Source organism: Notamacropus eugenii, chromosome 7, assembly GCF_028372415.1.
Source record: "Notamacropus eugenii isolate mMacEug1 chromosome 7, mMacEug1.pri_v2, whole genome shotgun sequence".
Taxonomy (NCBI): Eukaryota; Metazoa; Chordata; class Mammalia; order Diprotodontia; family Macropodidae; genus Notamacropus; species Notamacropus eugenii.
In genome coordinates, this window is record NC_092878.1 from 101,240,214 (window position 1) to 101,266,714 (window position 26,501).

The window sequence follows — 26,501 nt, forward strand, 5'->3', positions numbered from 1 at the left end:
TAAAGTATCTTTATTTTCTTTCCTCTCTATTTCTTCTGATTCTCATATTTTGAGGGAAAAAAGGAAAAGGAAAGGATATGAGAAGAAAATAAGAAAACTTAAAAGAAGAAAATAGGGAAAGATTGTGTTATCAAATTATTATACAACTGGGAAGGACCTTAGCAAACGCTTAGTCCAGAGTTGGGGAGCCTGCAGCCTCGAGGCTACATGTGGCATTCTAGGTCCCCAAATGCGGCCCTTTGGTTGAATCCAAATTTCACAGAACAAATCTCCTTAATAAAATAAAATAAAGATGAGTCTTTCTAACTCCAGGCCCAGCATTCTATCCGATGTGCCACCAACTACCCGCTAGAGAAGCACAAAGCAGGGAGGTGAAGAAGAAATAGCCTTTCAAATTCTGTAAAATGAGGGGATTAGATTCACCTATTGTGGTCTAGAACAGGCCAGTGCACCATCTAGTTTCCCTCCGGTAAAGTAGGTCTCCATTAAATGCTTCTTGAATTGGATTGACTCCATTTACACTTCCAACACAGAGAGTTCTGATGTAACACAACATAGGCATCCGCCCAAATCATGGAGCTATGCAAAATCTCTCAATAAAAACCACAGGGCCTAGGGTAAAAAATGGGGTTAGGAGTACTACATTCAAAAACTTGGTCAGTGACACATTAAAAAAATAGAAACCTAATTTTCAAAATCAAGAGTATAGTTTTTATACATGTTAAGAAATAGCTAGTACAATAGATAATGTCAAGCATCTGAGGCCTCTGGCTGCTGCTGCTCAGACTGCTGGCCGAGGCTGGCAAAATCTCAGGCAAATAGGGCAGGCTATTACTCTGGGCCTCAGGGGCTGGAGGTCATGGAGGAAGGGGGTTGTTGAGCAGACCAGTCCCCCTTCAACCACAGCTCCTCCTGCACCAGGCTAGACAATAAACATGGCACTTTGCCTTAACAAAATCCTATAGTTAGCTTGTGGAATTGGTCATCTGAAGGGTTACAGCCTGTGCATTACTGCGTTTTTCCTCATGTTGTTTCTGACAGATGAAACTGAGCGTAAGCAAACACATTGGAATTATGCTCAAATCCTTCCCTACTATGTCAACTGTGTTGGAACAAATTTGAGTTCTCAGAACAAGTTTATGGCCAAAGTGACAGTTTTCTCCACCTGCTTCTACTACCAGGTGTGGATCCAAACCATGCCCTGGAGTCTTAACCCTTTGATTTCTAGAACTCGGGCCTTGGGTCCTTCTGGACTGATTGGTTAGGGCCTGGCGAAGCCTTCTATTTCAGATGGGCACCAGATATGCTTTCCTCTATTCCCTGGCCATCAGCAGCTGCCTAGAACCTAGAACCAGAAAACACTTTCTGAGAATTTATTCTAACCCCAACCCTACTCTCTTCCCAGTTCCAGAACCACAATAAAAATCAATTCCACCTTTACCCCAGGAAAGGAAATGCCAGTCTGATCCAAAACATAATACTTCTATTTGGCCACCACTTTCCCATAGAAGTTGTTTTCCCCCATTAGAATATAAATTCTTTGATTTCATTTTTGTATTTTTCCCTCAACACTTAGCATAGTGCTTCCTCATTTATAAGTGTCCAACAAATCCTTTTCCCTGAGGCAAATAAAGATTAAGTAATTCGCCCAGGGTCATAGAGCTAGGAAATGAATGAGGATGGATTGGTACTCAGGTGATCCTGATTCCAGGCCCAACACTATTCAATGTGCCACCCGCAGCCTGCTGGAGAAGTATAGAGAATAAGGAGGTGAAGAATTAGCCTTTCAAATTCTGTAACATGAGGGAATTAGACTCATCTAGATGGTCTAGAAAGTCCTCCTCACATCACTAGCTCCATAATTTCTAATTATGGCCAGTTCATTCTCACCTCTTTAAGTTAACCCCCAAATCTCCCAGAATTTCTCAATAGAGAGAATACTGATTTATGATTGCCACTGCCCACAATAATCTCCAAGTTTCAACAAAGAGAGGGCATGGGGTCAAGAAGAGGCCCAGAAGTGGGGAGATTTCTCTAGCGGAAGGAATCGTAATGATTTGGGGAATTAACTGTATGGTGAACTTTTTCTCCATGCTTCTGGTGCCTCATCTTGGCACAAAAGTAACCCTGACATTGCTGGTGGCTATGTCCCCACGTAACTCTGATTTAAGAATCCCATCACAGTTGAAGATGATATTCACTGTCCAAGAACCAGGCTATGTACTACTAGGTCATAAAGTCTTTCACCCCAGAGACCCAATGAAAAACAGAAAAACACAAAGCAGCTCTCAGTCCCACGTGGTACCCTTCCAGTGATGATGTTAGGATGATGGAAAATAGGACAAAAGATATGAAAATTCTCGAGTTTTCAGACCATAAATATTCATCTAACTGTGGGTGCCCTAAATTTCCAACTACCAAGCACATATATCACTGGAGGAAAGAAATCATCTGATATTGATATTCTCACTTTAATTAAACCAGAAAAATGTGAGGACTGTAGCTGAATGGAAGGACAGTTCACAGGTTCTCTTTAGAGATAGATAAAAGAATTGAACAAGAGAGCTTAGAAACCACGTCACTGAGCAAACATTTGATATCCTTGCTAAAGGACAGAATTGTGATAAACAAGGGCAAAACCAGTTTAGAATTGAAAGCCATTTGCAAAACTTTATGGAACATAGTGTAAGATTATTAGGAGTATCCTCTTATAAAACAGTAAGAGAAAAAAGAGAAAAAAAGTTTATAGAAAATTAGGTGTGCGATTTAATAAAGCAAGATAATCTGAGTTGGTCCATAAAAATTAGGTTAGACAACAGACAAAAATTTGAAAAAGTCTGTCCAAATTTCTTTTTTTAAATTTTTTTTAATTTTTAATTTTTAACACCATATCACACAAAACAATTCCAACTTTTGGTCAGGCGATACTTCTCTTAAAGCATTTACAATAGAGACCACAAACGAATTTTTTTTTTAACATTAACCAACTGAGATAGAAATAATAAGTATGTATGCCAACTTCATAAGACCTGATTGTCTTCACACCACTGCTAAGAATTAAAGGACCCTAATTTATTGTTGTTGATCTAAAGTCCTAAACCTAATAGCTTAATTTTAGACTTGACCTTGGATGTTCCCCTACCAACAATCTATAATTTAATGGATCTGGCATTAAGCTTACAAATCTTTTGACTATAGGAAATTGTCACTAGGGACATTGCAGGGAAACAATTATCTCCCCAAGTTCATGTCAGTTCCAGGCAGGAGTAGATTGTCAACTTGCATTCAGTCTGCCAGGTGTCAGTGAGGAAATTGAGTCAGGAGAATCCTACCTCAGCCCAAGCTGAACATCCACTCTCCCACCCTTCCCATGAGATCACCTTTTGCACTTCATACCAGCATCTCACAGACTTACTGGCATTATGGATTGGAAGTTTAGACTGCCTTTCTTGCTATCCATACCTGGAGTTAGACTCAGGAGAACAGTCAGTTAATAGTCCCACAGAATCTTAAAATAGCAAGTTCCAATAACCATGTTTCAGATATGACTATAATTTCACATTAGCTAAGGAACATCTTTTGAGGCAAGTCTTAAGTGGCTTACATGCCTTTCTATACATGTTCTAGTTCCTGATTAAATAACAATCATAAAATCAAATTTACCATTAAAACTTTAACTTTTCCATCAATGCCAAATTTTACCCAAGGTTACCTGCCTCTAGGAAACTTAGACTACAATTCTTTTCCCCAAACTAAAGATGTCTCTGATTTAGTCTGAGTAATTAATTGAGTCAATTGTTTTAATACTAATTGCTTTTACATCACTTTGTAACATGTCCAGTTTTTCTCCACTCCCATGACCCCCTAATACTTTGCATTCTGATTATCCCTCCCCTCAATGTACCCTCCCTTCTATCACACTCCACCCTTCCCTTATCCCCATCTTCTCTCTTTTCTTGTAGGGCAAGATAAATTTCTATACCCCATTACCTGTGTTTCTTATCTGCAGGTTATATGCAATTATAATCCTCAACATTCGTTTCTAATACTTGGAATTCCAACTTCTCTCCCTCCCTCCTCCCTACCCATCCCCACTGAGAAGGCAAGCAATTCAATACAGGCTATATATGTGTCATTTTGCAAAAAACTTCCATAATAATCATGTTGTGTAATACTAACTATATTGCCTTCTATCCTACTTTATCACCCCTTTTTTTATTCCCTCATTTGACCTTGTCCCTTCCCAAAAGTGCTTATTTCTAGTTACTCCCTTCTCCCATTTGCCCTCCCTTCTATCATTCCCCTCATCCCACTTGACGCTTCCTCCCCTATTTTCCTGTAGTGTAAGATAGATTTTCACACTAAATTTAGTAAGCATGTTATTCCCTCCTTAAGCCATATGTGCTTCACTTTTCCCCTCTCCCCTTCTCCCTTTTCTCCTCCATTGAACAAGATTTTTCTTTATCTCTTTTGAGTTATAGCCTGTCCCATTCCATTTCTCCCTTTCTCCTCACATTATTTTCCTCCCTCATCCCTTAATTTTTATTTTATTTATTTATTTTTTGGGGGTGAATATCATCTCTTCTGATTCAACACAACCTGTACTCTCCATCTATGTGTGTGTGTACGTGTGTGTGTGTGTGTGTATGTGTGTGTGTGTGTAATCCCTCCACCTACCCAAATACTGAGAAAAGTCTCAAGAGTTACAAATATTTTATTTCCATGTAGGAATGTAAACTGTTCAGCTTTACAAAGTCTTTTATGACAAGTCTTTTATGAAAGTCTTTTTTTTTTTTTATGACAGGAAAGAGTTTCCTGTTCACCTTTTCATGCTTCTCTTGATTCTTGTGTTTGAAAGTCAAATTTTCTCTTCAGTTCTGGTCTTTTCATCATGAATGCTTGAAAGTCCTCTATATCATTGAATGACCATTTATTCTCTTGAAGAATTATACTCAGTTTTGCTGGGTAGGTGATCCTTGGTTTTAATCCCACTTCTTTTTACTTCTGGAATATCATATTCCAAGCCCTTCTATCCCTTAATGTTGAAGCTGCCAGATCCTGTGTTATCCTGATTATATTTCCATAATACTCAAATTGTTTCTTTCTAGCTCCTTGCTGTATTTTCTCCTTGACCTGGGAACTCTGAAATTTGACTACAATATTTCTAGGAGTTTCTCTATTCAGGTCTCTTTCAGGAAGTGATTGGTGGATTCTTTCAATACTTATTTTGCCCTCTGGTTCTAGAATAGCAAGACAGTTTTCCATGACAATTTCATGGAAGATAAAGTCTAGGCTCTTTTTTTGATCATGGCTTTCAGGTAGTCCCATAATTTTTAAATTGTCTCTCCTGGACCTATTTTCCAAATCAGTTGTTTTTCCAATGAGATGTTTCACATTATCACATTATCATAATTCACATTATGAATTATTTCATATTACTTTTTCAAACTTTTGGTTTTGTTTTTTAACTGCTTGGTTTATCTTATAGTCATTCATTTCCCTGAACTCAATTCTCTCTTTCAATGAATTATTTTGTTCAGTGAACTTTTGAACCTTCTCCTCCATTTGGCTAATTCTGCTTTTTAAAGCCTCCTCCTCCTCATTCGCTTTTTGGACCCTTTTTCCAATTGAGTTGGCCTCTTTTGAAAGCTGTTATTTTCCTCCGTATTTTTTTTGGTTCTCCTTTAGCAAGCTGCTAACTCACTTTTCTTTCTTTTTTTTTTTTTATTTAGCTTTTAACATTTATTTTCACAAAATTTTGGGTTACAAATTTTCTCCCCTTTTATCCCCTCCCCCCCCAAACCCAAGCATTCCAATTGCCCCTGTGACCAATCTACTCTCTCCTCTATCCTCCCTCCCTGCCCCTGTCTCTGTCTTCTCTTTTGTCCCGCAGGGCCAGATAGCTTTCTTGACCCCTGCTAGGGTTGGAAGCTCAATTCCATGTGGACAGCCTCGGGCGGGTAAAGGTGGGAACTTCTAAATCTTAGAGTTCTCACGAGGCCCCCCCAGGAAACGACTGGGAATCGAGGTGAACCGAGCTATCTCGTGTATTTCCGCCTCTTCCCGTGAGAAACGTGATGGGAGAGAGCTCTCCCCGCCCTCGAGATTGTCCCGGATCTGGGCACACTATTGTTATCTAACAGCACGGTATTCAGATGCAAACTATGCGGCTGAAGAGTTTAAGTAGGATCAGGAAAGCCTGAAAGTTCTCTTGGGCGGGAGGGGCGCGGAGCAGACAGGACAGAAGGCTCCGCTTTTCCTCTCTCTTCTCTCCCCTCCCCCTCTCTCCCCACTTATACTTCTACTTCCAATCTCTTATTGTAAGATCTTTGCCTCCTTGGGAGATTCTTCGCTCCCTCCTAAGGAAGAAATCCCCTGCACTTGTAACTAGACCCTGAAATAAAGCTCAACCCTTGTTCGACTCTGGAACGTCCTTTCTCTCATACGAGCATCCGGTTTGGCCAACCGAAGACCTCGGGATAGAGGTAAGGGAAGACTCGGGTAGCCCACAGGCCTCTGGGCCTGGCAGACCCCTTAACCTGTATTTCTTATTTCCCAGTGGTAAGAACATTACATTTGATCCTAACACTTTGAGTTCCAACTTCTTTAGCTCCCTCCCTCCCCACCCCTTCCCCTTGGAAGACAAGCAATTCAATATAGGCCAAATCTGTGTAGTTTTGCAAATGATTTCCATACTAGTTGTGTTGTATAGGACTAACTATATTTCCCTCCATCCTATCCTGTCCCCCATTACTTCTATTCTCTTATGATCCTTTCCCTCCCCATGAGTGTCGACCTCGGATTGCATTCTCCTCCCCATGCCCTCCCCTCCATCCTCCCCCCCCCCACCCTGCTTGTGCCCCTGTCCCCCACTCTCCTGTATTATGAGATAGGTTTTCCTATCAAAATGAGTGTGCATTTTATTCTTTCCTTTAGTGGAATGTGATGGGATAGACCTCATGTTTTTCTCTTGCCTCCCTTCTTTATCCCTCCACTAATAAGTCTTTTGCTTGCCTCTTTTATGAGAGATAATTTGCCCCATTCAACTTCTCCCTTTCTCCTCCCAATATTTCTCTCTCACTGCTTGATTTCATTTTTTTTTTAAGATATGATCCCATCCTCTTCAATTCACTCTGTGCACTCTGTCTCTATGTATGTGTGCGTGTGTGCATGTGTGTGTGTGTGTGTACTCCCACCCAGTACCCAGATACTGAAATGTTTCAAGAGTTCCAAATATTGTCTTTCCATGTAGGAATGTAAACAGTTCAACTTTAGTAAGTCCCTTATGACTTTTCTTTGCTGTTCACCTTTTCATGGTTCTCTTCATTCTTGTGTTAGAAAGTCAAATTTTCTTTCCAGCTCTGGTCTTTTCATCAAGAAAATTTGAAAATCCTCTATTTCATTGAAAGACCATTTTTTCTCCTGAAGTATTATACTCAGTTTTGCTGGGTAGGTGATTCTTGGTTTTAGTCCCAGTTCCTTTGACTTCTGGAATATCCTATTCCATTCCCTTCGATCCCTTAATGTAGAGGGTGCTAGATCTTGTGTTATCCTGATTGTATTTCCACAATACTTGAATTGTTTCTTTCTAGCTGCTTGCAATATTTTCTCTTTCACCTGGGAATTCTGGAATTTGGCCACAATGTTCCTAGGAGTTTCTCTTTTTGGATCTCTTTCATGTGGTGTTCTGCGGATTCCTTGAATATTTATTTTGCCCTCTGGTTCTAGAATCTCAGGGCAGTTTTCCTTGATAATTTCATGGAAGATGATGTCTAGGCTCTTCTTTTGATCATGGTTTTCAGGTAGTCCCAGAATTTTTACATTGTCTCTCCTGATTCTATTTTCCAGGTCAGTTGTTTTTCCAATAAGATATTTCACATTATCTTCCATTTTTCGAATCTTCACGCTATGTTCTGTGATATCTGTCTTTCTCATAAAGTCCTTAGCGTCCATCTGTACCATTCCAGTTTTGAAAGATCTATTTTCTTCAGTGAGCTTTTGAATCTCCTTTTCCATTTGGCTAATTCTGTTTTTGAAAGCATTCTTCTCCTCATTGGCCTTTTGAACCTCTTTTGCCAATTGAGTTAGGCTAGTTTTCAAGGTGTTAATTTCTTCAAGATTTTTTTGGTTCTCCTTTAGCAGGGAGCTGATCTGCTTTTCATGCTTCTCTTTCATCCCTCTCATTTCTCTTCCCAGTTTTTCCTCCACCTCTCTAACTTGATTTTCAAAATTCTTTTTGAGCTATTCCATGGCCTGAGCCCATTGGGTGGGCTGGGACACAGAATCCTTGATTTCTGTGTCTTTGCCTGATGGTAAGCATTGTTCTTCCTCATCAGAAAGGAAGGGAGGAAGTGTCTTTTCTCCGAGAAAGTACCCTTCAATAGTTTTATTTCTTTTCCCTTTTCTTGGCATTCTCCCCAGCCAGTGGCTTGACCTCTGAATATTCTCCTCACACCCACCTCACCTCCTGGTCCTCCCAGCCAGTGTTTGGGGACTGAGATTCAAATGCTGCTTCCCACCTTAGGGCTTTTGGCGGGGGCAGGGCTGCTATTCAGTGTGAGAATTAAGTTCAGGTGGTCAGGTCGGGGCAGGGCCGCCTCTCAGGCCCAGTTCCCTCAGGGGGTTTATGCACAGAACTTCCACAATGGATCCAGGCTCCCGCCCGCTTGGGGAGCCCCTGTCTGCAGCCGCCTCTCAGCTTCTATCTCCCGGGGGGGGCCCGAGCCATGGGGGCACCCCACTCCCCTCTCGACCCGCCAAAGAGACTCTCTCACCGACCGTCCTCACCTGTGGGTGGAGGGGCTTGTGCCGCCGCTGGAGATCCCGTCTCTGAAGCCTGCTCGGATCTGTACCTCTCGGAGCCCCGGCTGCCGCAGGTCCGTGGTGGGCTCCGCGTCTGCAGCGCGACGGACCTTTTGCGAGAGGTTTGCAGGTCCCTCTGTGGGTGGAGGGACCCACGTGGCCGCAGGAGATCCTTTCCCCGTAGCCCACTCAGATCTTTTCCTCACGGTGTCGTGGCCGCTGCAGGGCTGCACTCAGCTCCCAGTCCCGGCGCCCAGTCCGCAGCGCGAAGGACCCCCCGCAAGAGGTTTGCAGGTCTCTCCGGAACAGAAATCTCCCTCGCTCCAATATTCCGTGGCCTCTGGGTGCAGAATTCGCCGTAAGTTACTCCCCTCTAGCCATTCTCTGGGTTGTGGGTTCGGAGCTATGTGTATGTGCGTCTTTCTACCCCGCCATCTTGGCTCCGCCCCTGCTAACTCACTTTTCAAGCTCTTCTATTGCCTGAGTCCTGTTTACGTTCATTTTGGAGGCCCTGGGGGCAGGGATCTTGACTTCCTGTGACAGTATGCCTTGTTCTTCCTCATCCGAAAGGATGGAAGGAGATACCTGTTCACCAAGAAAGTAGCCTTCTATGTTATTTTTTTTTTCCTTTTTTGGGCATTTTCCCAGTCAATTACTTGACTTCTGAATCCTCTGTCAAGAGGATGGTCCAATTGCCCTTCCTCTCCCCAGTATTATGTTCAAGGCTGAGATTCGACTCAGCTGCTCAATTTTCCCTGGAGCTTTGGGTGGGGGCAGGGCCATCACTCAGTGCTGAGGTTTAGATCAGCTGCTCCCTACTGCCAGAACTGCCTGGGCAATGGATCCAGGTTGTTTCCTGGCCACCGTAGCTGCCTGCAGTCTGCTGCTGCTGTTGCTGCCATTACCTGGGGCTTTTGCTAGATAAATTCCATTCCCCTCTCACCCAGTTGGGTAAGCCCTCCCACACTAACCTTTGGAGCTTTCTTTGTTGATTGTGGGTTGAGGTATCTGGGACTCTCCCTGCTGGGAGCTCTGCCCCAGAGCTCTCTTCAGGTCCTGTTTCTCCCAGCACCACCGCCAAGGTTGGGCTCCACTCTGCTCAGTGTCCCGTGAGATAGACCTTTCCTGATGGCCTTCCAGGTCACCTTTGGCTGGAAACTTCTTTCACTCTGTTGTTCTATGGCTTCTGCTGCTCTAGAATTTGCTGAGAGTCATTTTTTACAGGTATTTTGTGGGTTGTGGGGAAGTGCTAGAGTATATGCATTTTTCTACTCTGCCATCTTGGCTCCGCCTGTCAAAATTTCTATAACAAACTATTCAGTTCATCAGTGACATTGGAGCTACCATGTTTGAACTCAAAGATCATCACCCTTGATACACAACACAAGGAAGTAGAAATGACTCTGAGGAAAAAAATGGGAATTGCTGCTAGACCAGACCAAGCAGACACAGAGGTTGTCCATGTTGAAGGTGATAAGATTTTGACAGCACTGAGGGATTAATCTCAAGATATCTGAAAGGGAAGAAACTCAACTACTAGGGAAAATCGGACAATATTACTAGCAAAAAAAAAAAAAAGTGATTGAGTGAACTAAATATCCACTTTTTCTCCTTTACAAAATCTTTAGTAGATTGATCTATACACATATCAAGGACATTCTTGATGAAAATATGACAATGGAACAAGAGGGTTTTCATAACATGCTCTAGGGTAGACTTACTGTCTTACAATTACAGACTTAACTGTCTTACAATTGATTGAAAAGTTTTTTTGTTTGTTGATTATAAAAACACATTTGATTGAGTAAAGCAAAATTTGACCTCAAAAGTTCTCTTCCACTAGAGTAGTTATGCACATGTTAAGTTCATATAAGATTCCTTCATTAGTGAAACAGCAAAGATAATTATCTTCAATCATTGTTCATATCAAGTGAAACATAAAGAAGGCCAATTTGCCAAAGATATTTGCCATCATCAGGGAAGGATGTTCAGAGAAGAGTCCAAATAAGTAGAAAGAAGATTAGGTCCTCCCAATAGATGCTGTGGTTTGTGGATGACCCTGGATCTATGGCATCAAGCTATGGAACACTGTAGAGCTTCCTAATGAAATCTGTAATTCCTCAAGTGTTCAACCTCATAACCTACAAAAGGCCTGAAGAATATCCATTATCCAGACTATGGTAAACAATTGTACTAAACGCTCACTGAGCTGGTCCATCAGTATAGAGATATCAATATACACTTACATAGAGATATCTTTAAAGAAATCTACTGATATGGATATATTGATACGTATCGAAATCTAGATGTAACCTATATATTATGTACTTTTATGGATATCAATATATCTAGATCTAAATAGATAAGATATATAGTACTATAAACAACCCGTGAACTATATGTGCACATAATCTATATATTGATAGATCTATCTATCTATCTATATATATATATATGTTTATCTATAGAAACAGATTTGGGATAGATACTGAAGCTAGACAATGAGCTGGGCCTATACTTAAATATAAATTGTATTTAAAGAAAGTGGGATGAATTAGTTTGGAAATACACAGTTCAGGCAAGCAGAAGATTCTCTCTGCCCTTTTAACATCAATGTTCTTCCAACAATGCTGGATGGCTGTGAATCATGGAATATCACAGTCTTTGAAGAGTTAAAATTCTGAGTCACTGATATAAATAGACTGCAGGACATTACCAATGAATAATTATATATGAACAGATGAAAAGAGATCACAGAGATATAAGAAAGGTAGCATGGCCTAAGGGATAGAGGGATAGTCTCTGAGTCAGAAAGACTTGGGTTCCACTTTCACCTCTGAGGCCCATTACCTATGTGACCCTGTGCAAGTCAAGGACCCCCCTCTCAGTGCCCCCCAGGCTAGAAATTGCAGACATATGGAGACTGGGGGTAGGGTGGCGGCACTGAGAGCCAACGTATCTTGGATGCATAGTCTAACTATGTTGGGGCTAAGTGAACAGGACTCCTTTTGCATACTGGTCAATGACCTTAGGTATGTCAGTGTCTTACATGGAAACTTAACAGGGTCAAAGTGTCACAACTGTCCCTAACCATGGTCATTATAAGCTGCTGAGAATATCCTTTTTCCATTTCAAATAGTGCCTTATGGACAGCAGTGGAATTGTTAGGTGCCAATTTTTTCCTTTGACCAACAGAAAGGCAAGTTCCAGGTGTGGTTAATAATTGATAACTGAGGAAATTATCGGAGCAATACAATTAATTAGCAAAGCACGTGTAATAAATGGGTCAATGGACTCCCCAGTCAAAGACCCGAAATGCAGAGCAAAAGATTTTATTTATTAAAAACAATCAAATAAAACCAATTAATTAAAAGAAAGCAATTAACAGGATACAAGATTAGGTAATCTGATGTCTAATTGGAGGAGAGATCAAAGGTTTTCCAAATTGGGAGGTGGGAAGGGGTGAACAATGAGTTTACATTGAGTTGGGAGGGGAATGGGGTCTTTCCTTTCCCAGAATGGAGAGCTAGTGATTAATTGCATCCACCTGCATTTATGAAACAAGAGGTGGCTTATGCCATTGAGTTGATTTGCATGGATGATTTACAGAAAAATAAGAGGGAGGATAATACATGTGGAAGTACAAGATGGAGTCAATATTCATGAGATAGAATCCTAACTCATTCTCTTGATCCCCACACCAAACCAACTCCATTTCTTCCCTGGTCTTCACTGGTCATAGGCTGAGTTACATGAACAAATGATAAGAGAAAAAAGGTGTCCCATTCCTTCAAACAGACACTTCAAAGATCATAAAAAGCATAGAATTGAAGCCAGAAGGGACCTTAGAAGTCATAGTGTCTAACCCCATCATTTTACAGACAAGGAAACTGAGGCCCAGGAAGATTAAGTGATTTGTCCAAGATTGCATGTCTACTTTGAAAAAAGCAGGAGAAGTGGGACTGAAATCTAAGTCTTCCTAACTTCAAGGCCACAGCTCTACATACCACATTGTCTCAGGAACAGTGTGTGTTGTTGAAGTTTATACTGAGCCAATTGCAATCAGACTGGCTACGAAACCCCACGGTTTGTAAGTTTTCACATGTAAACCAAGACAAAAGATATGGTTATATCCCTGAGTATCTGTTCCCTAGAAGAAAGAACACACTCCAGACAACACTCAGCCGTTCAAAGAACATTGTTCCTTAGGGCTAGGTAGGATTCTTCAGACTTCCTCCTCAGGGATCTATAATCATTGATGGATTAAGCCCACAAGAAGACCAATGAAAAAAAAGGAGTCTTTCCAATTAACAAGCATTTATTTCCTCTCTCATTCAACTTCAACTCACCCCCTAAAAAAGAAGAAAAAGAGAACCCTTATAACAAATCTACGTAGTCAAGTCAAACACATTCCCATATTGGCCATGTCTAAAGAAATGGGTCTCATTCTGCATACTGAGTCCACTGCCTCTCTGTCATGAGGTGGATAGGATATTTCATCATTGGCGTTTCAGTCACCATTGGTCACTATGTTGATCAGAGTTCTTAGGTCCTTCAGCCATTCATTTTTACAATGTTGTTAACCTTGTCTAATTTTTCTCCTCATTATGCTTCCTGCACTCTCTAGATGGCTGAAAAGCATCATCAGAGGTGTTTCATAGAGAAAAAGGAAACTTCAGGAAACACCTTTTCTCCATCTCTTTCCTTCCAATCCTGGTCCACAGGAGAACAATGTTTAAGCTCAATGTTGCTTCTTTGGGGGCCTTTGCCATCAATGATCCCTTTCCCACTGCCCTGGGGAGCAGACCCAAGGCCTACCCTTCTTATACCTTGTTAGAGTCTTTTTCACCTTACTCCCCTTCAGTATACTTATTCTGGTCTCCTTAAATATACTCCACCTCCTGACCGAGTTCTCACTGAGCACCACCCATGTTGGCTATTCTTTCCCTCTTCACCTCTGCCTCCTGGCTTCCTTATGGAATCTTCTTAAGGTCCCAGTTTCTGCAAGAATGCTCTCTTGGTGCTGCTTAATGCCAGGTCCTTCCCTTGGGGATATCTCCAATGAATCTCATCTACCTAGTTGTATGTATTTGTGTGCATGTTCTTTCCTCCATTAGACTGCGAGCTACCAGAGAATTCAGACTGTGGCTTGCCTTTCTTTGTATCCCAAACACTTAAAATAATGCCAGGCACATAGTAGGTACTTAGTAAATGCTTGCTGACTTGACTTAATTAGGGTGGAGCAGACCCAGAGGAAAGAGATTGGTTTTGATTTCTACTTTCTGGTTGCTGGGCCAGAACTGGGACACTTTTCTGCCTCTAACTGGAGGAATCCAAGATGGCTTGACTTCTGTTAACCCTGGTGACCTCGAGGTCACATACTGGTGCCCATTGGAAAAATCTAGTCCTAGCAACACATAATGGAGTCAGTTTTCCTTGCTTAACCCTACATACTCGAACCTTCATCCTTGCCCATGTGCTCCATTTGAAAACAAGGCACCACAGTGGCCTACTGCTTTACACATATAATAAGAGCTTAATAAGTTACTATTACTGAACTGGGAGTCCTTTATTATTTCACTGCTGTCTGGTTGCTGGTTTTTTTGTTTTTTTTTCATTTGAGTCCCATCCCCAAAGGCAGTCCAACTTGGTAGGTGAGGAAAGGATCAACTTTCCCTTCTAAGATAAGCCCCACCCTAAAGATATGCAAATACTCATGGAAGACATTGATTTTTAATATCTAGTCCAGGAAAAGGTATCACCTTTACATGTTACCTGGGGAAAATCTACAATATTAGTAGGTTGAATAAATGACATCTTAGAAGCTTGAATAGCAGGCATTACAGTGTCTGGTTTGTGCTCCAGGCACCACTAACAAGCATGGCAGGAATTGTAGAATTAAGCATACAATATGATACTATAATGATGAGCGTACTTCAGTTAGTAGGTTTTAATAAGATTTTAATAATACTGGTAAAACGCCAAATTTCATAATGACTGAAAATACAGAGTACAAAAACCTTGGAGACGATAAAAATTCAGCTAAGTGTAATGCTTTATTTTTTTTTAAAAGAGCAAATAATGCTCTCCAAGAGAAGAGTCATTTCTAAACAAAGGTACTAAACATAGCTAATAAAAAATTAAATTAGATAAAAGACAAGGTGCACTGACATGCATTCCCAAGCCTCATGATGATTAGTGAGGCTATTTGGTTTAAGCAATATTTTTGAAGACAAAGGCAATGAACCAGCTTGATTAAATATGCCCAAGTCACCCCTCTAGCTAGAACAGGCTGCCTCCAAGTGGGCACTTTCGATCTCGTGTTAGAGTAGTCCAGGTGTTGAACAAAGGTGGACTAGGAGAGGACAGACAGAACCCAGCCTTGGTATGGAGACACCATTTCCAGCCAACAAGAAGGAGAAAGAGAAAGAACAAAAGATTTGGGGTTCTGAGTCAGAATGCCAACTCTGATACTTATTCACTGGGCAAACCTCAGTGACTCATTTATCTTCTTGCTGCCTCAGTCATCTCGTCTGTTAAATGAAAGGTGGGACTAAGTGCTATCTGAAGTCCCTTAAAACATGAAATCCTGTGAGCCCTTGACCTTAAACTTATAAACAACTAACAACGTTTTGAGGGTCAGGAACAGGTTATTCCATAAAATTGACAGTTTATGGAACTCTAAAGAACAAGGTGAATTAAATGCAGCATCTGACAAGAAGGTGTAAAATAATTCACAAATAAACAGCTGTTTCTGCTCAGATCTCATGACCAAGGTAAATGCTAACTGCCTGGATCATCCAAGGAGGCACTCAATCTCTATTTACAGGTGTGGTGCAATGTTTTCTGTCAGGATCTGACAGGACAAGCAGCAATCCTAAATAGGTGACCTTCTCCCAACACTATTTTGAAGGTACTATAATTTGAGCCTCTGTTTTTAACAAGGGCACTTCCATGTTCTACTTCACTGAGACCAGATGTTCACCCCAGTATGTCTGCTCATCCCCACTAAGAAGACAATGACAATTACTTATCTGTTCCTCTAGCACAAGTAAGCACACTGTACGTTAGTGAAGGATCACTCCTAACCCGAAGTAATAAGATGGGGTAGTAGAGTCTACCTAGGTAATCCCAACCAACCCTAGTGATTAGATATCAGGGTAACAGTAAGGCAGAGCCTTACTTATGACAGAGCCACAGATCACATAATCCCAACCTGTTATTTTTACAGATGAGAAAACAGAGGCAACAGATTAAGTCATTTGCCCAATTTACAGTATCTGGTAAATGGCAGTCAAGATCTGAACCCAGGTCCTCTGACTCCAAGTCTGGCTCCTTTTACTGTCCTGTTTTTTGTTTTGTTTTTTTTCAGGGAAAGAAGAAAATAAACACCCCTACCCCAGCCCTGTCTATGCTATAGATGTTTCACCATTTCAAATCAGAAATCAATAGTTTAAATAGATGTAGATTCCATGTGACCAGAGAGACAGGAAGGAAGATTTGAGGCTTCATATTCTTCAGATGTCTACTTTTGCTGTACTGGATATTAAAAAGTTATGGGTAACTTCGAGATGAAAGGCATTAGCAGCTTCTTAGAAGAGGATAATCCCAATCTTCTAGAGTTTTAATGAGATGTAACTCACTAAGGCTTTTGACTCGGTTGGCTGTTAATTGAATCAAAGTCAATGACAATCTTGCTGTACTTGGGTATGAATTTCCTAAACATAAAAAACAGAAGAAAAATATAAAGATATTATCTCATGAGTAGTTTAAAATAATTTGTTTACTTTGGCTTAACCAACATTTTCTGAAAGGAATAAAATGCCCTATGTTTCGCTTGAAGTTTTTTATCTGAGCCAATTAGAGTGTACCATACTGAGAGAAACATGGACAAAAAAAAAAGATGAAGACAAAAAGACATATAGGGTTGCTTAGGTTGTTCTTTAACTTTTGGAGTTCGTGAATTATTAGGGAATCAAAGGATTTCTAACACATAGGCTGCAGAACATGACAACAGATTACTGGCCCCATCCTCCCCAAATTTATCTCATTCTCTAACAAATTTTTTCAGTAAATTTGGAAAGTATATTTCTGGCGGCTCAAGGGTCTTAAGTTTTATTTCACATCTCGCCCAGGGCCAGATAAATCAATGAACCTTTAATAGAAAGTTACTTAAAAATCACACTTGCAAGTACAAAATTAAAATGAGTCCTAAAATCTTAAAAAAAAATTCAAATCTTTCCCAGCAATTAAAAAGAAGACAATATTTGGGGACTGAATTTATTTCTTTGGATCTAACAAAGAATTATTCAAATAATAGGGAGTTAAAGTCTCATAAGGCATTGCACTTTGTTTAATTCAGGAGATTCATTAAGCACAGCCCATATCCCTAACCATTAATGTAACAGGCAGAGACCTTAGGCTATTATCTTAAGCCCACTCTTGATCATGCCACTGACTACAAGACATCAGACCCATTTCCTTAAGCTCTGTCATCTCAAAAAAGGCTCAACTAACTTTTTCCCAGGAATCTAGGTGGCTAACCTAGCTTGCAAGTAAAACATCTTACATCCCTCTTTTTGCCCAGTCAAGATGATGATCAAAATCCAAATAGCTTCTGAAAGCAAGAAATAACTGAATAACTTCAAACCTCAATTTAAAATACCGCTGTAGGAACTCCTGGGTGTCTCAACCTAGCAGGTTGCTTTCATCCTAAATTTTCTATGCCACATTTGTTATATTTGCAAAATTTAAGAAGGTCTTATGTTAATATTGTAAAACTCTGTGAATTTTTAAATCCCCTCCTCCTAGAATAATTAGTCGAAGCCTTAGAAAGTTACTGGAGTTGAAGTCTGTTAAACAAATTACCTTCAGATGCTCCTGTCATTGCTTTTAAAAATCTATTCTTTCAATGACACTGTTCAGATTCTTATTACAATGACAGCGTTTCCATCATCTCCAAAGCCCCAACAACGCAAAGAAAGCCAGGAATCCCAGAAAGGAATTAGTGAGCACACTCCAGTGTTGATGTAAGTCAAATAAACTTCTTCATTAGGAAAAGAGATTTCTCAAAACTCGAACAAACAAAATAAAAGCCTCACACACATCAAAAGTTTGTCCTTTTTTACCTGAATTTAATCCCAGCCAAATCAAACATGAGTCTTGCAGCTGTGGTTTCGTCACTATCGTGGTATTTATCAGATATAAAAATAACTTCTTTTATACCTTAAGAGATAATGTGGAAAAGTCCATTAGAAAGTGCAGATACAGATAATATATGACTTATAGAAACAGATGGAGTCCTTGTAGTATATGATTAATTACACTTTGTTAGGTGAGCTTAACAGAAAATTCCAAATCTTACTAGCAAAAATCCCTATCTCCTATTCTCTGACATAGAAAAGGACACAGTACATCATTTGCTCAATAACCAACTTAGATTCCCACCTTTACCCCACTAATCTGAAATGGAAACTTATTAAGACGTTTAAGGCTTAATTAACACGATGACAGAATGTTAGGTACAGAACTGAAGACTTAGAGCTAGAAGGGACCTCAGAAGTAGCTTTGGCCCAACTCCCTCATTTTATGGATGAGAAAACTGAGATCTAACACAAGTAGACACACTCTATGTTAAGGAAGGACCACTACTAACCTGAAGCAATTAAGTAGCATAGACATAGAGTCTACCTAGGAAATTCCAAGCAGCCCCAGTGGTTGGGTTAATAAAGTGACTTGTTACACAGGTAATAAGCAGGTAGCCAGAATTTGAACTAAACTGGCTTCACTCTGAACAGTCAATGGCATTATGGTTAAGTTAGGAAGAGCTAGGTGCGAATCATACCTCTGATTCTGTTATTTGTCCTTTGTTTTAGAAAGGGACCAATGACATCGTAGGGTGATATCTTGACTTGTAAATGAATTGGATTTAAATGAGGCAGAGTTGCACAAAGTCTTCTGCCTTACTCTCTCTTCCAGAGTCATCAAAGTCCAGTGGCAAGTCAAAAGTTAAGATGATGATGGCTTGGTGATGGCTTATGATACAGTGGATGACCTTCACAGCCATTGGAACATATCTGTTCTCATTCATCCATTCCACCAGGAGAAATCTTCGCATTCTGGGGTAGATACCTCCCCAACTCACCAATGGGTCTGAGGCCCATCAGTTATCCTTAACCTGGTTTAGCCCAACTGCTGAGCCATTTGAATATACATGCTACAGCTTGGTGGACACCAAAAGTGGAAAGCACCTCTGAAAAGGGCTCTGCAGTACTCACACCAGAGGTGCTGGTCCTCCCTGAAGACCCTATACACCTCTACCTTAACCTACCCTGTCTGTGTGACCCTGGGCAAATCACTTAACATGGCTGTCTCAATTTCCTCATTTGCAAAATGAGGGGATTAGACTCAAGGGCGCCTAAGGTCCCTCCAGGTCTAAATCAATGACTCTACACTCACAAATTATAACTCAATAATGCTACTTTGAGGAAAGGAGTGGAGAGGACCTGAAAATGCAGAACAGGGGTTCTTAACATGTTTAAAAAATATTTTGATAACTGAATTTCAATATAACTAGTTTTCTTTGTAATTTTATGTATTTTATCTTAATCTTTTAAAAAACATTCTGAGGAGTCTGTAAACATCACCACACCACAAGAGAGGTCCATGACCCCAAAAAGTTTAAGAGTCTCTGATTTAAAAGTGAGTGCCAAAATACTTCTAATTCCAGTGTTCATAGTTTGAGAGGTATGGATGTGTTTATTTCAAACAAGTTCCTTGGAAGTGAAGACAGAATGTACTTGTCCTCATCCTCTTCTGACAATACTGAGCTGGAAAGTTACCCCACTTGTGCCAGCATGCTCTCCACCCCCTCTCTTTTCCCTACCCCTCCCAACCGACACATAAACAAGACTGCTTTTGTTGATTCCAGCTTCTTTTCCATTGTTCCGTCTGGAGAATGCAGTCTGGGGAAAATAAAACCCGAGTGAGAGCACAAAAAGGAGGCCAGAAAGGTATTTTTATAAGAGCCCTTCAACATGAGGCTTTTGATTTCAATACCCCCACACTGAATCTCTTCAGAACCACACGGAAGCACAAGATAAACAGACCCTTTAAGTCACACATCTGGCCAACATGATTAAGTGTTTAGGACTGAACCAAGAGTTTTATGGAGATAAAGTATACTGTAGTTAGCTCAATACTTGGATATCATAGTCTGAAGAAGGAGAAACATTCTGAGCAGCACCCTTGCTGCAAGAACACAGATTTATAGCACTGTAATAAGAGGAAAAATTAAATGCGGATCATATGAGTCTTATGACATTTCTGAACAAAGATATTTTAAAATCTTCAAATATCTACCCTATATTACATACAAATTAAAATTTCATGGAGAGGCTCCCAACTGACCTTGTTTCAGACAGAAGTTCATTTCCCCCCCTAATCTATGCATAATATGTCAGAGTACAGTAAATTGACAGTAATTATATTCAATGCCAGTGTTGTTCTTTGGCAGCTCAACGGTTTAAGAAGTTGCAAACCTAAATTAAAAACATGCTAAGAATCACAGAAGATACAATTAGTCTTAGAATACCTGGCACCATTCAAACACAAAACACGGGAAATCTCCTGCAAAGTTGATAGTGCAATTAATTTAGATCTAAACAACAACAATTTAAAATCAAATACATCTGTGATGAGGTACTCAGGAGCAGACAGCAATGCAAATGTGACAAATCAACCTGGCACCAGCTCTTACCTGCCTGGATGATGAGTTTAGCACATTCATTACATGGGAATAAGGCGACATATATGGTGCAACCCTTCACATCTGCAGAGTTTTTGTTCATAATGGCATTCAGTTCAGCGTGGCACACTGCATGATGAGAGAGGGAAAAGTAATATTCCAGGTCATGAAGAATATATTGATATTAATGAAGTTCTTCTAATTGCATCCTATACAAGATCAATCACCTAAATGATAAAGATTACAGCTTTTAAAAATCAGCAAATAGAGGCATCCCAAAATCACCAAATGAAGGTCAAGTGGTCTGACCAGTTTGGTAATTTGTAACAAAATCATTAGCCAGAGTGGTTTTAAGAACCTGAAGCAGATACCAAGGCCCAAGGCCAACCTACCCTGAGTGTCATAATAACCCAGGGCTTCACAATACCCTGGAAAACCCAAATGTCTATGGGAAACAGCTCATTTGTGCATTTATGTGCATATATAAGAACATCATTATGGTCAAGAGGATGAGGTATAGTTATTTTTTTTAAAGAATTGGGAAGTAAAGCTAAGCATTTCTCTCTTGAGGAACTGGGTTCATCTCCCAGGTGACTCATCCCAGAAACACTTAAAAGGCACCCAAGAACAGTAAGAATGTACAACAAACAGTTCAGCTGAGTAAATACACATTTTCTTCCTCAAAAGAAAAAGAGAAACAGAAAAGGGAGAAAAATAAGGGGAGAGAGACTGTATCGATCCACATAAAGTATGCTACACTTTTATCTCAAATGAGCTGGTATGACACCTGTGTGTAGTCTACAGCTGATATGATTTTTTCAATTTATATCTCTATATTCTATATTCTCTTTAAGGGCCTGTATCAGGGATAAATTCAATGACAATGAAAATCTAAGTTCTTTACCAACTGAGCAGCCCTTGAAGGTTCCAAAAACAGGGTTAATTTCAGTAATTTTTGTCCACCCCCCCATTAGATTGTGATCTCTCTGAAGGTAGGGGCTGTCTTTTGCCTTTCTTTGTATCCCTAGCACTTAGTAGAAAGCCAGGAACATAGCAGGCACTTAATAAATGTTCTGTTGACTACCTGATATTTCTGCCAGTATATCTGAATGTTACTTGACCAGATCTAATTCATCTTTCAAGGCCTAGCTCAAGTCCAACTTTTCCTCCATCAAGCCTTTTTCTCCTTTCTCTGAACCTTTAGAACTTGTCTATACAATTCATTTGGCACTTTATAATCTATTCCAAACTTTTAAACTTCAATTTAAAAAGTTTAAAAAACATTAAGTTAAAAAAATTTAGCCTAAATAATTACTGATTCATTTCATTACATTACCTTAATTTTCTAATGTATCCCTCCTCTATTCACCCAGAGAGCCATCCCTTATTTTTAAAAAATTTAAGAAAAAAAGCACTTCAGCAAAGCTAATCAAACAACCCCCAACAAAATAAAGTGTTCTACACCCATAGCCAAATGAAAAAGAAGAGATATACTCCTATCTCTTCTTTGGCGCCCAGCTTGGTCATTATAATTACACATATCATTGTCACAATTTTTTTTATTTGTTGACAAGGCTTCCCATGTTTTTCTTTATCCTTCATCAAAGCAGCAGTGCTATTCCACTGCATGAAGGTTCCACAGTTTCTTTAGCTGTTCTCCAATGATGGGCGTCTGATCAGTTGAGCTTTTCTGCTCTACAAAAGGCGCTACTGTAAGCATTCTGATGTAGCTGGGACCCTTCTATTTCTGACCTCCAGGGGGAATACGCAGAGCAACTACTTCTTAACATTTTATACACTTATATCTTGTCTCTTCAAATAAAAAGCAAGGCACCTAATGCTATTGCTTTCTATATTCCTCATATTGCCTAGCACGGGCTTTTACACAGAGTAAACATTAAATAAATATTTGTTGCATGAAAGAGGGTATGCCTCTTTCCCTGAAAAGAAACAAAACTTGACAAGATGGCCCCAGGGCCAAGGCTGAAGCTGTATTTCTAGAATGAAGCTTTCCGGTGGCCACATGGAAGTGGCTTCCTGGTCACCAGAGAACAGAAAAAGGCCCATCGAAGTGGGAATGCCTTGGTTACTGGCACTGGAGTTATCTCACTCTACCTACATCCATTTCCACATGAAGATGAGGAGCGCCATCTACCCAAATATCCATTTTATGCTATATCTAAACCTTGTTAACTGTTTCAAAATGGAAGAGGGGGGCTGACTTGTAACTCAGAATTCTTTCCTTTCTTCTACAAAAAGGCTTCTTAATCCTCCCAGATGTTATGTGTGTGTGTATATTTACATATATGTAAATATTCCCACTCAGTAGCTTCTGAATGGCTGTTCTCCACACCTGGAGTGCTCTCCCTCCTCACCTGCTGGCTTTCTGGACCTCACTGAAGATTCAGCTCATCCTCCACCTCATCCTCCACAGGAGGCTTTGCCCACCCCTCCACTGCTAGTTCCTGTTCTGAGAGTTATCTGTACAGTGTCTCCCCCATTAGACTTTAAGCACTTTGTGGGCAGAGGTCTACGTTTTTGCCTTTCTTTGTATCCCTAGAACTCACGTGGTTTTATAAATGCACACTGCCTGCCTGCCTGCCTGCCTGATAAAGGCTTACTGATTGATGGACTGAATAAAGGCTTATACCATTGCAAGCGCCCAGAAATGTCTGAAAAAAGAAGCAAAGGTTTTCTTTCCAATAGGAAAGGGGAGCTCCATCCCAACATGCCCTCCTCCTCCTAAGAAATGCCCAGAGCACAATCATCTCCCCTTCCCACAAGACCTAGAAGTTTTGTGCAGGGACTACACACTGCTTGTTATTAGAAGCAATTAAATGTAATTGTCTCTTTTAAGCCCCCCTGGAGGGCAGAGCCCAGTCTACACAGCTCTTTGGAACTCCCAGGGAGCCTAAAGCAAAGCCATCAACACAATGGGTGTTAAATAGTTATTGAAAGAAAAAGGGAAGAAATGAGGGCCCCAATTATTCATGGTGAAAGTTTAGATTTCCTAAATCCAAATGTCAAAGCAATGTTCCCTCAACGAACAAAATATACATTTTGGGTTACTTTCTATCCAGAACATTAAACAGGTTATGGACACAATTATATTCTCCTATTCTGAATCACCAGAAGAAATTGTCACACTGACTACAACAGTCTTCCCTTAATTCACACTAGGCAGTTTGAGGCAAAATTTAACATTTCTATGTCCTGACTCATTAATGGAAATTACCATATGAAACAGATCCTCCTAGCTCAAGCAGCATTTTACAGTTCTGCATAGAAAGGGTGGTTTATTGGCAATAATGCAGAGAATTATAAACAGGCTTCCTTTCACTTCGCTACAAAATAACTGGAGTTAAAATGTAAAACCCTCCCTATTGAGAACATGGTCCGCTGGGCAATGTGAAAACCTTGAAATCAGTGTGATCCTTAGAAATACATGAAACTACCTCTGTGGGAACGCAGCCTCCCAGCTGTCTAAGTGAGCACCAAATCTGGAAAAAGGCGAAAAAGCTGTCTTAATAAAGAGATACAGTACATGTCATTTCATTCCAGGGTTGAGTCAATAGCACATGAATCCCTCAAATCACATCACTCCTGTTCATTTCCTCTGTCATCTCTCTTGGGTTCTAGGGATCTCTGTAAAGAGAAACTGCAACCCTCTTCTTTCCATGGTGGGGGTGGGTGGGTGAGGACTACAGGCCCAAGTTGTACTTAATTGTTTTTCTTTGCTGCAAGGGGAAGACTGCAAGGGATGGGGGCTATCTACATAGGACTGTGACCTTGAAAACATAACATCAATAAAACATCAATTAAATGTTAGGTAAGCTTTCTTTCTCACAGTTCCATCTTTCTAATTAATAGGCTCAGTCCAAACTCGCAGGGTTACATCCACCATTTCTTTCCACTGTGTACAAACCTCAACAGAAGATAAGTTCTCTGAAAGCAAGAATTAAATCATTTTCATTTTTGCACCCTTGGTGCCTTAAACATGAAGTTAATGAGTATTAGTTGAACTGAAATGAATTCCTGTAGTTGTACAACTGAGTTCTGTCGGAGCAAAAGAGCCATCTACCTTGATCAAAGGGCAGCTAGGTGGTGCAATGGATAGAGGGCAGGATCTAGAGTCAGGAAAACTCAAGTTCAAATCCAGCCTCAGACACTTATTAGCTGTGTGACCCTGAGCAAGCCACTTAACCCTATTTGCCTCAGTTTCCTCTTCTGTAAAATGACATGGAGAAGGATATGGTAAACCACACCAGTATCTGTGCCAAGAAAAGTCCACATGGGGTCATGAAGAATTGGACACAACTGAAATGACTAATCAATGTGGTGACCAAATGAACCTGATAAGTGACAAAATGGCACTGGACTGAAAAGACAAGAGGCTGCTCTTTGTATACCTAGTAACTAGTACACAGTACACTGTTCTGTGTACCTTTAATGTACACGTCTGTTTGCCCGCCATCTCCCTCCATTTAAAGTTGGGCTATCCGAGGACAGAGGCTACATTTTGCCTTTCTTTGTATATCCTGAAATTAGCAGAATGCCAGGCACATAATAAGGGCTTAATAAATAAATGTTTGCTGACATGACTCCTCCAACCCTGGGTTTGCACTCTCATTGCGAGTAGCCATGAAAACAAATATACACAATAGAGGCTTGCTGTTTCATGTCCAATCCTCTTTTTCTGTTCTACTACATATGTACAAATGCCCTTTTCTGGTATTTGTTAAGTTCAAAAAATTTTAAATAATAATAAAAAAAAGAGACCAATGGCCTGAGTTTAGACTTCCCAGCAAATCCTTCTTTCTAACCTAAGTTTCAGTCTAGTTTTTAGCTTCCTGGAAGAAGTGAAGGAACAAACAGTTCTCTTGCCTGATACATGAGCACACACTGACCACCGATGCCCCTGTTTATCTCGAGATGGCTCATCGCCTCAGGAAAGTATCTGCATTTCTGGCGTTTACACCCCAATACCTGGAACAGTATCTGGCACTCGGTTGTTTGTTTAATTGCTTTCAGTCACGTCCAACTCTTCATGACATTACTTAGGGTTTTCTTAGCAAAAATGCTGCAATGGTTCGCCATTTCCTTCTCTAGCTCATTTGATAGATAAGGAAACTGAGGCAAACGGGGTTAAGTAGCTTGCTCAGGGTCACACAGCTAGTAAGTGTCTGAGGCCGAATTTGGACTCAGGAAGAGGAGACTTTCTGGAGGGCCAGTACCCTATCCATTGTGTCACCTTACTGCCCATTTCGGCACCTAGTACTGTGCTTAATAAATGTGTTCTGAATTGCATGTCTCCTCTTCTGACACCCTGCCCATCTTCCATCCACAGCAGGTGGATCCATCCCACCCTGGAAACACAGCCACTATCCTAGCACAGGCCCTAATAATGGCTTAACTGTCCTATTATAAAATTCTCCCAACTGACCTCTTGTTTCCAGTCTCTCCTCTACTTCCTAAATCAATCCTCTGCTTAGCTGCGAAGATAATCTTCCTAAGGCACAGCTCAGTACACATCACTCCTCTGACCCCCGAAATCCTCAGTGGCTTCATTATGATAAAATGCCAACCCCTTAGCCCTTCAAGGACTCCCACCCCTCTTTCTGGCTAGCCTTCACTTTGGCTGTTTCTGCTAAAATGGACTCCTGGCCATAACCCAAATTCCACATACCAGCTCCCACCCCAGAGCATGTGCCCAAACCTTCTCCTCCCCTATACCTGGAATGCATTGCATGTAGGCTTCAATTCTGGGTCTGATTCCTTATGTTGATTCTACACTGAGATCAGATATTATCCCATGCCTGGGAAGCCTTCCCTGATCCCTGCAGGCAAGGGGTTTCTCTCTTCAAATAATCCTGTAACTCCTTCTTTCTCTCCATGTTCTATCTCCAGAATCTTGATTTCTTGTGGGAAGACACTTTTTGTCTCTTACATTCAA

General features: G+C 40.6%; 1 protein-coding gene across 1 annotated transcript in view; it reads right to left on the reverse strand.

The window, feature by feature from the left end:
- Positions 1-14,746: 14,746 nt before the first annotated feature.
- The window catches only part of DCTD (dCMP deaminase), a 42,194-nt gene continuing 30,439 nt past the window's right edge, over positions 14,747-26,501 (reverse strand). Inside the window, exons 4-6 of the mRNA XM_072624974.1 lie at positions 20,561-20,677; positions 17,931-18,027; positions 14,747-16,520 (exon numbers count right to left, since the gene is read on the reverse strand). Of these exons, the coding sequence (XP_072481075.1) occupies positions 16,445-16,520; positions 17,931-18,027; positions 20,561-20,677 (290 nt within the window). The 3' untranslated portion in view covers positions 14,747-16,444. The remainder of the gene's footprint in view (positions 16,521-17,930; positions 18,028-20,560; positions 20,678-26,501) is intronic.